The sequence below is a fragment of the Acanthopagrus latus genome, chromosome 2 (genome assembly GCF_904848185.1).
Source record: "Acanthopagrus latus isolate v.2019 chromosome 2, fAcaLat1.1, whole genome shotgun sequence".
Taxonomy (NCBI): Eukaryota; Metazoa; Chordata; class Actinopteri; order Spariformes; family Sparidae; genus Acanthopagrus; species Acanthopagrus latus.
Window position 1 is genome coordinate 4,396,651 of NC_051040.1, and position 13,736 is coordinate 4,410,386.

General features: G+C 44.7%; 1 protein-coding gene across 5 annotated transcripts in view; it reads right to left on the reverse strand.

Moving 5' to 3' along the window:
• Positions 1-13,736, reverse strand: part of aplp2 (amyloid beta (A4) precursor-like protein 2) — a 57,028-nt gene that overhangs the window by 2,246 nt on the left and 41,046 nt on the right. For 2 of the 5 annotated variants that reach the window (XM_037120174.1, XM_037120145.1), the window contains 9 exons: positions 12,652-12,726; positions 12,143-12,301; positions 11,081-11,209; positions 7,761-7,860; positions 6,756-6,929; positions 6,009-6,044; positions 3,901-3,983; positions 2,357-2,434; positions 101-256 (listed from right to left, as the gene is read on the reverse strand). In XM_037120174.1, coding sequence (XP_036976069.1) covers positions 101-256; positions 2,357-2,434; positions 3,901-3,983; positions 6,009-6,044; positions 6,756-6,929; positions 7,761-7,860; positions 11,081-11,209; positions 12,143-12,301; positions 12,652-12,726 — 990 coding nt within the window. The remainder of the gene's footprint in view (positions 1-100; positions 257-2,356; positions 2,435-3,900; positions 3,984-6,008; positions 6,045-6,755; positions 6,930-7,760; positions 7,861-11,080; positions 11,210-12,142; positions 12,302-12,651; positions 12,727-13,736) is intronic. The other 3 variants (XM_037120160.1, XM_037120153.1, XM_037120166.1) reach the window with 3 other exon arrangements.

Genomic DNA, 13,736 nt, shown 5'->3' on the forward strand with positions numbered 1-13,736 from the left:
ATCTAATCTGACACTTAAGATGGATAGCAGCTCGTGGATTTTGCGGATGCGTGCCTAAATTCCCCCAGGCCCCCACCGCGCAGCGCAACAGGTGGCTTACCTCCACGATGCCGTGACTGATAGTGCCGTATTGCCTCTTCCTCAAAAGCACCAGACTGATCACAATCACAGTTGCTATGGCCACCGCGATCACCAGCAGGCCGATGAGCGCGCTGCTCCCGAAGCTGAAGTCCTCTCCCAGGGGGCGGAAGGCCTCCTGACGGGGGGGGAACAGGTGAGAGAGGAGAGAGCAACAGTGAGGAGACGACACCTGCCAAACATCCGCACCACTAACAGAGACACCGTCAAGATGTCTCTGCTGTTATAACGAAGAGCTCGTACACTTTAATCAGGTTGTTTTCTTACACTGAACAGACGTTTAAACTGTTGAGCATCTTGATTAAGCTCCTCTCCGGCCGTCTAACAATGTATGTCAACCCAATGAAATTCCAATATTTATTAATCTGGGTCTTATTTTCATATTCTTCATTTCCATTATGACCAATAATCATGATAACATTAACACTAAACATTAATATTAACGCCGTCTGGAAACTTGCTGATACAAACTGCTTTCTCGTAGTTAAAAAAAAGCTAAACTGAGGCCTCGTTCAGACCAAAGTTTAATCCAACATCACCGTCTCGGGGTCACAACGTTGCTGCAGGTTATTCTCAGGACTCCAACCCTCGCTTGTAACATGCTGGTTACTTATTTCTTCAACACTCTGTCGCAGTTTATTTAAGTTTAGCCAACAAAAAAAAAAACGTGGTCAGTTCCCTCAACTGTGGCTGCTTAGTTGCAATAATGGTGTTGGAGCAACATTCATTATGATGTTCAAGCAACAACACCAACACAGTGATATCAGATTGTGTCAGAACAAATAAGATGTCAGTGAAACGGTTGGAGGTAGGAGTCAGACTGGCTCGTCAACGGATTTGTTGTTCAGAACATTAAACACACAATTAAATAAACGACGCTATAAATAGTTTGGCTGACAGGACACTCTCCATATCAGGGTGAAACAAACACTGATTGTCGTACAGGCTATTTAAAGGTCAGACTAATCGCACCGAGCGTCGGTTGTGTTGCTCGGTGCCCTGAACAACATGGTGCTGCCAGGAGACTGCAGCAGCACGGAGGGAGGAATACTCTGGAGAAAACCAGGCGCTATCTCGATTATCTCGGAGTTCCCGGACCTGACAATGATCATCTTCTCCACAATCCTGCACTAATTGCAGCGATTCCTGTTTTGGTCTGAATTGGGCCTCATGTAAACATCCCAGCATCCACCTGGGAAGTGGATCTGCTGTGCTGTGCAAGCTGCAGTGATTTATAAGCCATAACTAATTTGTGCTTTTCGAAATGATTTCACTTAATTAGAATTTTTTTTGTGTGTGTGTGGGGGGGAGGAATCTGTATTAGACTCGCACTCCTTGATCCTGATCGATATTGTTCTTGCTGGAATCTGCGCTCCTGAATATCTGCAGCGAAGGCGGAGAGTTAAATTGTTATCGCGATCAATAGTCATAATGGAAAGATACAAGATTAGCTCTCAGGCTGACACGCAGACGAACTTCCCTTTAAAAATACAAGGCCAGTAATTTATTTACAGGGGGAAAAAAATACGGAGATCAATCTTCCTCAGAGTAGTTTTGAAATGAGGAGATGAAGTAACTAGGAGAGAATTAAGATGTTATTCTTAGATTATTTAATCAAATCACAGTGACAGCTTCCTCTTTCTGCAACACGATTGACTTGTGAATGTGCGTACACATGCATGAGAAGTGTCTTTGTGGAAACTGTGTGATATCTTGGCCTATTTCATATATACACACACACACACACACAACCAGAGTCACCTACACTCCTTCATAATGTAAATCTGGCACATATGACACAAACTAATCATATGTCAAACAGCCACCGGGGAGTTTTTTATTCTTATTTTGTTTGTTTTTTTTCAGCTGCTTGTTTTCACACATAAACTGAGCGCGCCCAGTTTGCGTGGATTCACATTCATCGTATGAACTGAGATTTTCCAATGTGTACATTCAGATACATTCACATAACAAACATGCACCCATGCAGAAATAACCAAAACATATTAGCCTGAACAGAAAAAAAAAAAACAAGAGAGGGGATTCAGGGTCTGATCCAGAGCTGTGTTTTTCTTTCTTACTTTAACATTTTTTTCCACAGTTATCAGCTGCAGATCGGGTGTCTTTTCCACACTCCCTCCTTCTTTCATCTTCTCCCCCCCACTACTGATAGCTACAGTTCCCCAGAGAGCCCTGTGGAGGGCGCCGCTATACTCACCAGCTCATCATCATGCATAACGCTGACTCTCTCTGCACTGTAAACCACTTCTTTAACATCCAGAGACTCATCAATCACCTGTCAACACAGACAGGGGGAGCCCAGGTTACACTCACCACAGTGTGTGTGTGTGCGACTGTGTGTGATAGATAGATATATAGATATATAGGAGGAAGGAGAGAGAGAGAGAGAGAGATATGCAGGCAGAGATCGAGAGGCTGTGAATGTACAGCGAAGTAAACTGTAAGGATTATCTGTGTTTGGGTGATGATACACTCGGAGCTGTCTGGTACAGACTGGAAGCAGAGAGGGAGGGGGGTTTGCAAGCATCAACAACAGACTCTTCTTCTGGGCACACAGTTAACATGTCGCTCTAAAACAGACTGTCCGCCACTCGTCGCTGAGAGCGTTAATCTACAAGAAGAAGCGCCGTGAGTGGAAGTGGGTGCGTTCGGACGGCAGAAACAAAATCTGCTGTTAGTAGAGACAGAGCAGTCCAGAGTCGGTTTCTCACGGTAAAAAAAACAGTCACGACTGACATCTGCGGTGTGTCGCCGCCGTTTGTTATTTATAACCTCAGATTGCTCCGTCTTAGAAGACTAGCATTTCCAAAAAAAAAAAAAAAAACAAGGTAGAAGAAGAAAAAGGAAACATGCATGCATACAAAAACTTGCATGACTCATATTCACACACACACACACACAGAGACACAGATAACACAGTTTTGCAGATGGTGCTGGATTAGCATGCGAAACACAGCACACACTCAGCGGCCAAGCATCATTTGAGGATCCATGAGGAGGGATGGTGAGCCTGGCAAAGAAAAAAGTGGCATGCGATGACTGCCGAACAAAGCGTGGAGTTGATCTGGATGAGGGTCGGCTGGCAGAGGCCACAAAGAGACGCGCAAATAGCCCAGTGTGAGATAGTTGTAACTATGACAACATAGTTACTAGAATAATCTGACTCATTAAAAGCTGAACTTAAGAGAGCTGTGTGATAATTAATCGATTAGTCGACAAACTGCCAAGAATTTGACGATGGCAAATAACAGTTTCAGTCATTTTTCAAGCAAGAATGTCAAATTTTTGGACTGCTGGTTGGGAAAAAGAAGCAATCTGAAGACTTTTTCACTTTGCTCTCCAGGAAACTGTGATGAGCATTTTTTAAAAAATAATTTAAAAACGTTTCATAGAAAAAGAAAAAAAAACAAAACTTTTTTTCTGGCCTGATGAAGGTCTCGTACCAAAACGTTGCAGGTTAGACAGTTTGCTTGCAATTTTTATTTATTTTTTTTTTTTACAATTTACAGACTAATCGATTAATTGTGAAAAATAAGCAGATTAACTGACAACAAAAATAATCGTTCGTTGCAGCCAAAGTTGTTTATTTAACCCAGAGAGTTCAGTTTAGTGTCTTTCCCACATTTCCCCCCCTGTGTCTTTGCTTTAACGATGCCGCTCTCAGTTCACGCGTTGAGCAAGTTTTGAAGAAAAGCTTCGAAGCCACAAACAGGATGATAAAAGTCAAATCGAAACTCTTACCACGTTGTTGCTGATCTTGGGTTTGCTGTTGATGATTCTCTCCTCAGCGCCTATCAGACCGTCCAATCCAGACATGGCGGAGCCTGCGGGAGGTGAAGGAGCGCGGTCAATAGCAGCAGAGCAGCACAAACAAACAAACACACACACACACAGGGGTGGTGGTATTGATGGTGGATAGCTGTGCGACGCCATCCAGCTCGCTTTTTTTTTTTTTTTCCTTTTTCTCTCCACACACAACTGTCGCCTCAGTCTCCTCTGTGCACGGGTGACAACAAAGCCCTTTCTTCAATTCAGCACAGTGTGAGCACTGTGAAGCCAACATGACACTGACCTTACATTTTCTACAAAGGACCTTGTCAAAGTGATGTTTTGCATACAGCTGAGATTCCTCCGCGAACACGGACTGACTCATTAAATCAAACCCCCCCCCAAAAAAACAATTATTATGAATCATCCCGGCGTTTTGAAAGCCTCAACTCTGCATCGGCGTAGTTCTTCATCTCACAGATTCCTCCGTCGTCCCCTTTGGATTTTGAACAGATAATCATTTTTTAAAGAGTCTCGCTAAGTGGCTGAGCTGAGAAACTGGGCCAGAGTGTCAAATATGCATGTTAGACTGATGGTTTTCAAATAGGCATAGGATCTATTAATATACACACAGCAGATACGCCATGAATAAATCAGGAACGCTGGGGAGCGAGAGAGCAGGCGAGGCAGCGAGGGCAGCGTCCCGAACAATGTACAGCAGCGATGAGTCTGCTTACTGTCCGCCGCTGCCAAACGCTTAAGATTAGTACGACAATTGCCTTTTGGATTAAGCGCTGGAACAATGATGTGTGTTTACGAGCCTCGCTGCGCAGAAGTGACGTCTGAAAACCTCTGGCAGGGTTTCCGACGGTACTGCAGGGTGTCGCAGCCGGCCACAATGACACACAGCACAATGGGAGTGACCTCTATGTGACCTACACTCCTGAGTGGACTGAAACAATTAATCTATTAATCAATTAGCTGATCGACAGACAACGAAGGGCCTAATCATTTAAGTGATTTAACGAGCGATTGTTCTACTGGGTCAGAATGTCTTATGTGTCTATTTTAGGATAGTGAATTAGTTGTGGAGTGCTGGAAATGGACATTTGTCAGTATTCCCTGACATTTTAAAGGTTGTAGATCAATGCAAAATTATAGACAGATTAATCCCAGGGTTTGTGTAACTATTTAGGAGTAAAATTCAAGTGCTTTTCAAGGACTTTCAAGGTACTTCAACCAAGAATTTGCAGCACAGAACAGAACCGTCTGTTGAACGAGTGAAATGCAAAACCAACAGGACGTAAAGAGGGAGAAAAAAAAAAAAAGCTCTGTGGGAGCAACAGCAGGGAAGCTCGCGCATCAATTTTCATACGATCAATATATAATTTAGATTCAACAATCAGAAGCAGGTGTGTGTCCGCGTTCACTGAGTAAGATCACAAGGTTAAGCCCGGATCAGACGGAACAGGTGACATAGCCGCGTCCCCGTCTCGGGTCCTGGAAAACAAATTGGGCCAATTTAGACCGGGCCGTGGGTCAGCAGCGGAAACACTGAGCCTCCGACAGGGCCACTAAATCACACAGCTCCTATCAGGAAGACGGGAATGAGCCGGTGGGTGGGGGAATAATTAAGCAGGGTGCTTTGACAAATGTACTGAGGACGGGATGACAGCAGACACACGACTGAAGAGTCTCTCTGAGACGGGAGCTGGCTGTGACCCGTCTCTATCACACTTAGAAGCCACTGACTTTGCTATTCAGTATGAGGTGATAATCCCAGTATGATGAAAAGCACAAGAGCAACTGAAAACCCAACCACGCAGCCCATATGAGTCATCAAAAAAAAAAAAAAAAAAAAAAAAAGCAAGGAAATTAACCACCAGATGGCTTCTGATAAAACAGAAATGGTGAGAGAGAGAAAGAGAGAGAGAGAGAGAGAGAAGATCCCAAACTGCACCAAGGGAAAGGAGAGGAGTGGAACAAAATAGTAGATGGGAATGACTTGGGAGATGAGGAGGAGGAGGAGGAGGAGGAGGAGGAGGAGGAGGAGAAAAACAAGACGCAACAGAGGCACCAACCTTTCTTGAAGGCACGTGGGGAGTCTGATAGATCGCCTTGGCATTAGAAATGAGCAAAAAGAAAAAGGAACAAAAAAGGGGGAAGGAGAGAAGAGAGAAAACTTAGGTGAGAAGAGAAAAGGCAGGATTATCAAGCTGTGTTAATTGATTAGGAAAAGTGTCCAGCAGGGAGGAGTCCGAAAATAAATCTGAGATATAACCAAACTCAAAAAAGGGAGCCGTTTCAACATAGGCTAGCTGTGTCTGAGCCCTCTGGGGCGTTGGCGTCTATGTTAAAATGTTCCTTGGGGATTTACTTGTAATTTGCCTTTCCATCTTGTTGGAAGCGTTCCATCTGTCACTTTTTTTTTTTCCTCTCCTTGAGGATTCAATCTTTTGTTTGGCACAAATGTGACAAAGAGGGGAACCATAACTGCTCATCCCCCCTCTAAGCTTTTGGCTCCAGCTCAGTACCAAAAGCCTGAGGCTTTGTGCATTTATCTGAACTTCAGTAGAGCTGCGTTGAAAGCTAGGCCACGGGGGAACTGTGCAGGCACCGATAAGGCCCAACTCATGGCTCCACAGCATATTTGCATCGGCATAAATCACACTGGAAACCTATTCTCCCTCACTGTGCAGCAGCTCTGGCATGCTCTGTCACCGACGTCCTTCAGAAAGACTTTGTGTGTATGACCTATTGTTGTCCACACGACCGCGGTGCTGTTCATGATGATTGCTGTGAGTGTGTCAGAGGCTGGAGCTGCTCACCCTCTGGCTCCGAACGAGACCCCAAGGATGTGACCTGGAAGGGCCGGTAGGGTTTCCCCTCAGACACGAGGACTTCCACGCTCTCCTCTGACGACACGGTGACGTCGGGCTGTGACTCGGAGATCGACGACAGGAACTGGTCCATGTCGGCCTTCTGCTCCTGGAGAAGCTCGTCTGCAAGAAAAGGTGTGAAAAAAACTAAAAACAAGCTATGAGACGACCTGGCCTATGCCAACACCTGTCAACCTGGAACATGGCAGCAATGTGCAAAATGAGCATCGCACCAATTACTGTTAACATTTCCCTTTTCAAAGAGAGCCACTGCTGCACGAGACGTCTGCTCCCATTCCTGCTAACTACCAATTAGTATTTTTCTGAGAGCTATTTTCCGTGTAAATCTGCACATCTCCCAACAGGATGCTGCACAGTGAAGAGCTGTGACCCAGTTCTGTCACGGCACCCGCTCCACTTTAATCTGCACTGCAACACCACGCTACAGCCCCTTTAACCAACCAGCGGAAACAAAAGAAAATCGTAAAAATAAAATGTGCCGGACGCTGCCCATCTTAAATTGTACCACTGGAGATGAATATATTCCGAGTACAGTTTCCAGCTTTAGATCTTACTGTAAAAAAAACAAAAAAAAACCCAGAAGCTGGTGAGCAGAGACCCTTAAAGACGGAGAGCAGAAGTGGTTTAAAATTCCCTTTCATGAATTCAAACAGAGAAAAAGAAGACTTTTCTCTTTGTCTCTGATAATTGGACTGCACTGAAGCCTGTCTACTGGTCTCCTCCTATATTTGTATTTCCCTTTGCACAAAGAAGAGAAAACACGGATGAAAGAAGAAAAACAAATTCACTGAGGGGCCGAAGGAAAATGCGATGCACTGGCTTTATATCTGTCTGGCACATGTGCGAATTCCATCACTGTTTTCATTTCACTTCACTCTTATTGCAGCGCTCAAAAGCCGGGCCCGGGGGGGCTTCTGACAGAACCCCACTCACCAATTTCATCCTGAATCTCGTCGGCCACGTATGGTACTTTGTAGAGCAAAGATAGACTCTGGTTCATCCTCTCCTCGATCACGCGCAGGTGGGTCATCACCTGGGGGAGGAGAAACGGACAAACAGGGCGTCACGTAACCGAAGTCCTGCTGCGTTCCTATGATGACATCAAGTGAAACTGCCTCCCCTGCGTGGAAACGATCCGGGAGGACAAAAATACTCAACATTTTACGTATATCCAACACTGCAGTCGGTTTTCGATAAACCTATCTATTTATTTAGTCTAGATTACAGAACAAACGCCCGCTGTAAGCCCAAGGTGTCTTATTTTGTCTGCAACACACTCAAATAGACAACGGAATTACGTTTATAATTACACAAGATAACAAAAAGCTTGAAATCTTTACATTGGTGAAGTGGGATTTTAGGAAATGAATGACTAAAAATGATAAATTGTCCATTAAAAAATGATGTAGAATCATTTTTATGGCATGTGACAAATCCTTTCATTTCAACACTAATCCAGTGACATCTAATTAAAGAGTGATTTGCCAGCTATTAGTATAAAATGCTCATCCCAACAGTATTTATTTAAAAGCTGACATTAATGGAGCAGAAAATGCACCCTTATCCCAGAAAATCCCCCCCGAACGCCTCTCGGGCTTATTGTCGCTGATTAGGTTACAAGTTTTGACATCTTCTAGCATCACAGATTTACAACTTTGGCTTTTCCTGGAGAATTTGTGCAGAGAAGTGGGGGAGGGGGAATAAAAGTGTGGCGGCGCAGTGAGAAAGATATGAGAAGATTTAGATTTATCCTCAGAAAGTGTCGGCGCGAAGAGGAAACAAACAACCCAGACAAAAAAAAAGAAGGAAAAGTGGAACAACGAGGAAGATAAAGGAGAGTTTTTTTTTTAAAATTAAAGCGACAATGCACCCTAAAATCATCCAATTATCCATCCTGGAACATTAATATCTAATAGTTTTGATCAGAACACAAACACACAAGCTTTTCACAGTGTTTTCAACCGCGTCGCCCCTGATTAAGAGCAGGCTCTTACTTTGTCAGTGCAGAAACAATCCTTGCTGCCTGCATCCTCCTAATAAATTCTCTCACATATATTCTTTTCTTCTTCTTCGTGTATTTTCTCGCCTCTCATCCACGAGTAGAGGCCACTTCTTCTGTCAGCATGTTGAAAGGGTTGGAGGGTGTAGTCGTGTTTAAGGAAAATAGTTCCTACTTGAAAACATTCTGGAAAGAGGGATTGCTATTGTGTTTTTTTAAAATCTATTTTTTTTTTTTTACGTCTCCACGGCCCATTTTTCCAAAAACTCAACACCAAAACAGTCTAGATGGATAAATAGTGCTACAGGTAAGAAGGGAAACGTGTTTTTTTTGATTAGGGGTGAACTTTTAATTAGTAAAATCAAGAAACAAGACTTTAAATTTTACGACTATAAAGCAGAAATAGCAGAAATGTGCTTCCTTGTTCCGAAGATGAACTCAGAAACAGCCAACTCGCCAACATGAAACAAGTTGCTGCATGTAATATTCAAATCAGTCGAGAATCTCCGAACCGGTATTTATTTCCCACAATGATGATCGACTGTTTTAATCTTCCAGCACACGGCTGCAGTGCACCAGAGCCAGCAACAGATGGCAATAACGCACCTCTCCCATTAAAAAGGCGCCTGCAGCCCCTGTGGCACCTTCCTGCCCGTGTTTGACAAACAATCCTCATTATGAAGGTTACATGATGTCCCAGTGTGAGAGAGCAACAGAGATTTCAGCGCGTCAGGCGACTTTCTCCTGGTACCAGACAGACTGGAGTTTTAATAAACAGGGAAAATCGCGTAACACGGTTATATAAAGCGCCGAAATCCTTGTGTTTACAAAAGGACTCTTTTACAATGCACTTCCAGGCCACATGTCAAAGTTGTTGAAACTGACAAAAAAATGCAGAAACTGAGGAAATACACAGGGCGAGGCTTAACAAATACACAGAGTGATAGAGCGTAACAATACAGACTAGCTTCCCTCATCCTCCTCCTCCTCCTCCTCACTTTGTTGTTTCATCCATCTGCTGTGTTATCTGTAATGTCGGAGGATAACTATAAATGGTGTCGAAGGGCACTGACACACACTGGCGCGCACATCTAACAGACGAGCTTCCAGCCAAATCCCTGTGCAGCGGCTGAGAGTCCGGCGTTACACAAGACCTGCGCAATGTTAATCTTCGGCTGAAGGCTTAAGTGAATGAAACGGCGGCCCTCCCTCCGTCAAACGAGCCTACTCACTCCTCCTGGGCTTCCACTCAGCGAGACACACGCTCTTTCTACCTCCTACTCACTTAGAAACAGGGCAGAGAGGAGCAGGCTGAGACATCATTATCTCTCCCCCGTCTGAGCAGGAATCGGAGGAGTGTGATATCTTGGAGTGGCTTGGCATGAGGTTTCAGATTTACCGACACGGCCTCCTCTCCAGTATTTCTTCATTGTCGAAAGTAGCTCAGGAGCGAAGCGAAACCTCCAAGTATTGGCAGGTGGCAATTAACCAGATTGAACCGTTCCGGCCTTAAAAAGGACTACGTGGCTGAAAAAATCCATCAAATTGTATTAAAATCTGAGATAATTAATTCCAACAAAAAAAAAAAAAAAAAAATTGGCTGGTTGCAGCTCCGTAAATGAGGCGACTTCATGCTTTTTCTCTGTCAGCGCTAAAGGGACAGTTCACCCCGGAATCAAACACACATATGTCTTTTTTAATGACGTCTATTTCTCTACAATATAACAGAACTAGATCGGCTTGTTTACGCGAGATAATCCACAGACGCTTGTTAGAGAAGGAAGCTTGCGTCTACTCACGGACAAGAGGCGAGCTAACTAAGCTTGTTACTTTACGACTCAAGCTGAGGGGGGAAACCGATAACGTCTGCGCTGCGCGTTGTTGGGAGCAGGAGCCTCTCGTCCGTGAACAGATGCACGATTTCCTTCTGCCCGGTGATGCTGTTGGCGTTGTTAAGTGTAGTGCAAGTTATCGACGCTGAGCGCCACAAGCCGAGGACCATCTTGCTCCATTATATTCATTAGAAGTCAGACATCGTCACGGCTGACGTGTCCAAAAACACAACAATTTGTCTGCTGAAACATGCGTTGTCTCCATTTTGTTTCCACTTTTATCTCTGTTTGTACCTTTGTATATATCCACAGATGCAGCAATAAACATAAAAAAAATCACATCGGGCTTTGCGCACTTGTAAAGAGCATTTTTTTTTGTCACCAGCGTCCGACCAGGTTATCATCGGGATGAAGAAACTGACCTGAGACTTCATCTGAGCAGCCTTCTCAGGATCCACGGCCAGGACGTGCTGGTAGTGGCGGATGGTGTGCTGGCGGTCTTTGTTCTCGGCGCGGACGTACCGTCTCAGGGCCTGCAGGATGCGGTGGGGCTGCACGGGACGAAGGAGAGGAAGAAGAGGAAGAAGAGGAGGAGTGTTACGTAACATTTCTGTCTTCTGTCAGCATTTCTTTCTCTGAAGTCGCACCGATTAATTGCACCTCTCGTCTCATTGTATAGACATCCAGAAAGTGACGTCTATTGTTCTCATCCCCTTTCATTTTTTTTTTCTCCCCCCATTAGTCTCAGATTTAACCAGATTCAGTTTTATTTGATTTCAGATGATAAAATGATGAAAGGACGTGACCCTGCCTCCTCAGTGGGGAGCCTCCTGTTAGACATTAACACAGTTTGTGCTTCTAAAGATGAAAAATAACATAAAAATTGATTCTTCTTATATCTGAGCAGAAGGAACGGCAGGAACGGTGCGTAATGCGAGGTGTAATTCATCCGCTGCGTATAACATGACATTAAATCTTCCGCGGGTCCTACAGGAACAGCATTACGCCACAGATGATGCAATTACCAATTCTAGAAGGGCAACTGAGGCAGGATAAGTCATGACTGCTTCTCAAATCAGGCAACATTCTCACATTTTAAACCAAGTTTTTCGGGTAACACTGGTGGTAACAGAGACGACCGGCACCTCGACACAGAGTGCACGACTCTGTGCTGGCAAAAGGATCAAAAGACTATTAGATAAGAGGAATTAAAACAAACACGATGCGGGGATTATAGCTGCAGGTTCAAATGTGATTGACTTTGCGCTCGCGGAGGATTTCTGGGTGTGTGTTTTTCTGGCTGCAGTAATCCATTCTCCTCATGATGAAGTGCAGAGAAGTTGGCAGAGGGTCTTTTCACAGAATATGAGATTAGCCACCGGCCGTGAGCAGCGTCTCACAGAAATGCGTGTGTGTGTGTGTGTGTGTGTGTAAACAGATGGAGACAGGTGAGGGTAAAAGAGGCTGGTGTGTGTGGTGTTTACCCTGGGGGGGTCCGCCTGCAGGGCAGCCAGGTAGTTCTCCAGGGCCAGACGGCGGCGGTCGTTCAGCATGGCCTCCACCCGAGCCAGGTGAGTCTCCACCAGCTGCTGCTTCTCGCTGGCTGCCTCCTCCTCCAGGGACTCCACCATGGCTTGGAAGTGCTACAAACCAAAAAAAAAATCATAAACATACATAAACGTGTAGACGCACTGAGCAGATTGGCACAACGGAGCTCTTTCAATTTCTACTTAAAAAAGAGAAAAGGATAGGCTCTCTCGGTTTCACTCATGCGCCTCTCAGGCTTGTCAAGGGACTTGGGGACTCATTTAGAAGTCTCCCAATTCAGACAGTGCCCTAATTTAGACTTAGGGTGATAAAGATAGAGCAGCCAGGGAACGGGGATCTTTAATGGCACGGGGAGTGAGGGACCCAGGGCCTGTAAGCCGTCATATCTCACCCAAACAAAGGGAGAAAAAGGGAGGACTCTCAAGGGGACGGATCAGTGTCTTACCTGGATCAATGTCTGCCTCTCAGGCTTGGGCAGGTTCTTAGCCTGACGATCGGCCTCCTCCCACTCTTTTCTTACCTTGAGTGAGAGAGACACACAGACGGAGAAGCAAAATGAAGCGAAATGCAAGGTGGTCCACCCGCACCTGCTCGGTCGGAGACAGCCAGACAATCGCCAAAAGCAATTCACGTAAAGGTAGATGAGAGGAGAAACAAAGCAGTCCATTGAACATAGTTAAGAGACTCTTCAAGCACGACCTTGCTCTTTGTCATATTCCTGCATTCAGATTTAAAAACCTTAAGAACACTTCGTAAGCGAGCCGACCTGCACATTTTCAGGCCCTGAATTCCCTCCGGCAGCAGCAGCAGCAGCAGCAGCTCTCGGCTGCACACCAACAAGCTTAAGAGCTTAGACATTAGACTTGTTCTGCTTCTGAAACGTTTCAACTTTCCCCCAATATTATTCCAAAATAATAAAGGCGAAATAGGTCACAAACTGCATTAGAATACATCAGAAAGACTGGAGCAAGTAACTTTATCATCAGTCCTCACAGAAAACTTCGATTCCTTCTTGATGAGGAAAATCAACAAAGGACAAAAGCTAACGAGTGCAGTCTATGACAAGAGGAACTGTTTTCTATCACCGCACATAATTATGTGATTATAATAATAATACTGCTTTTATTGTGTAGTTTTTGGATTTAGTATATCTAGCTGCAGCTGAAGCATGAACTAGAAGGAAGTTGAACTTCTACATACGGCTCATGCAGCGTTCGTGAATGACTGGTTGGATCATCAAAACTACCAAAAACCAGAAGACCAAATCTACATTTTGACGTTCGTAAGTATGCTAGCTGGGTCATGCACCTATACGTAACAATAAAATAATAACACAAGGCTCACAGTCTGACTTCAAACTATTCTGCTTACACGCCAAAATACCCATATTTATTTGTACTTGTTCCCATTGCAGTGAAAGTTGTTTATTATCAAATAACTCCACCGTCGCGTCGTGCTCAAGCGGGCGTGTTTTGCAGGAGGAGTGGTTTGAAGAGTCTGCAGTAGCATCACGCTCTCATCACGGCCCGA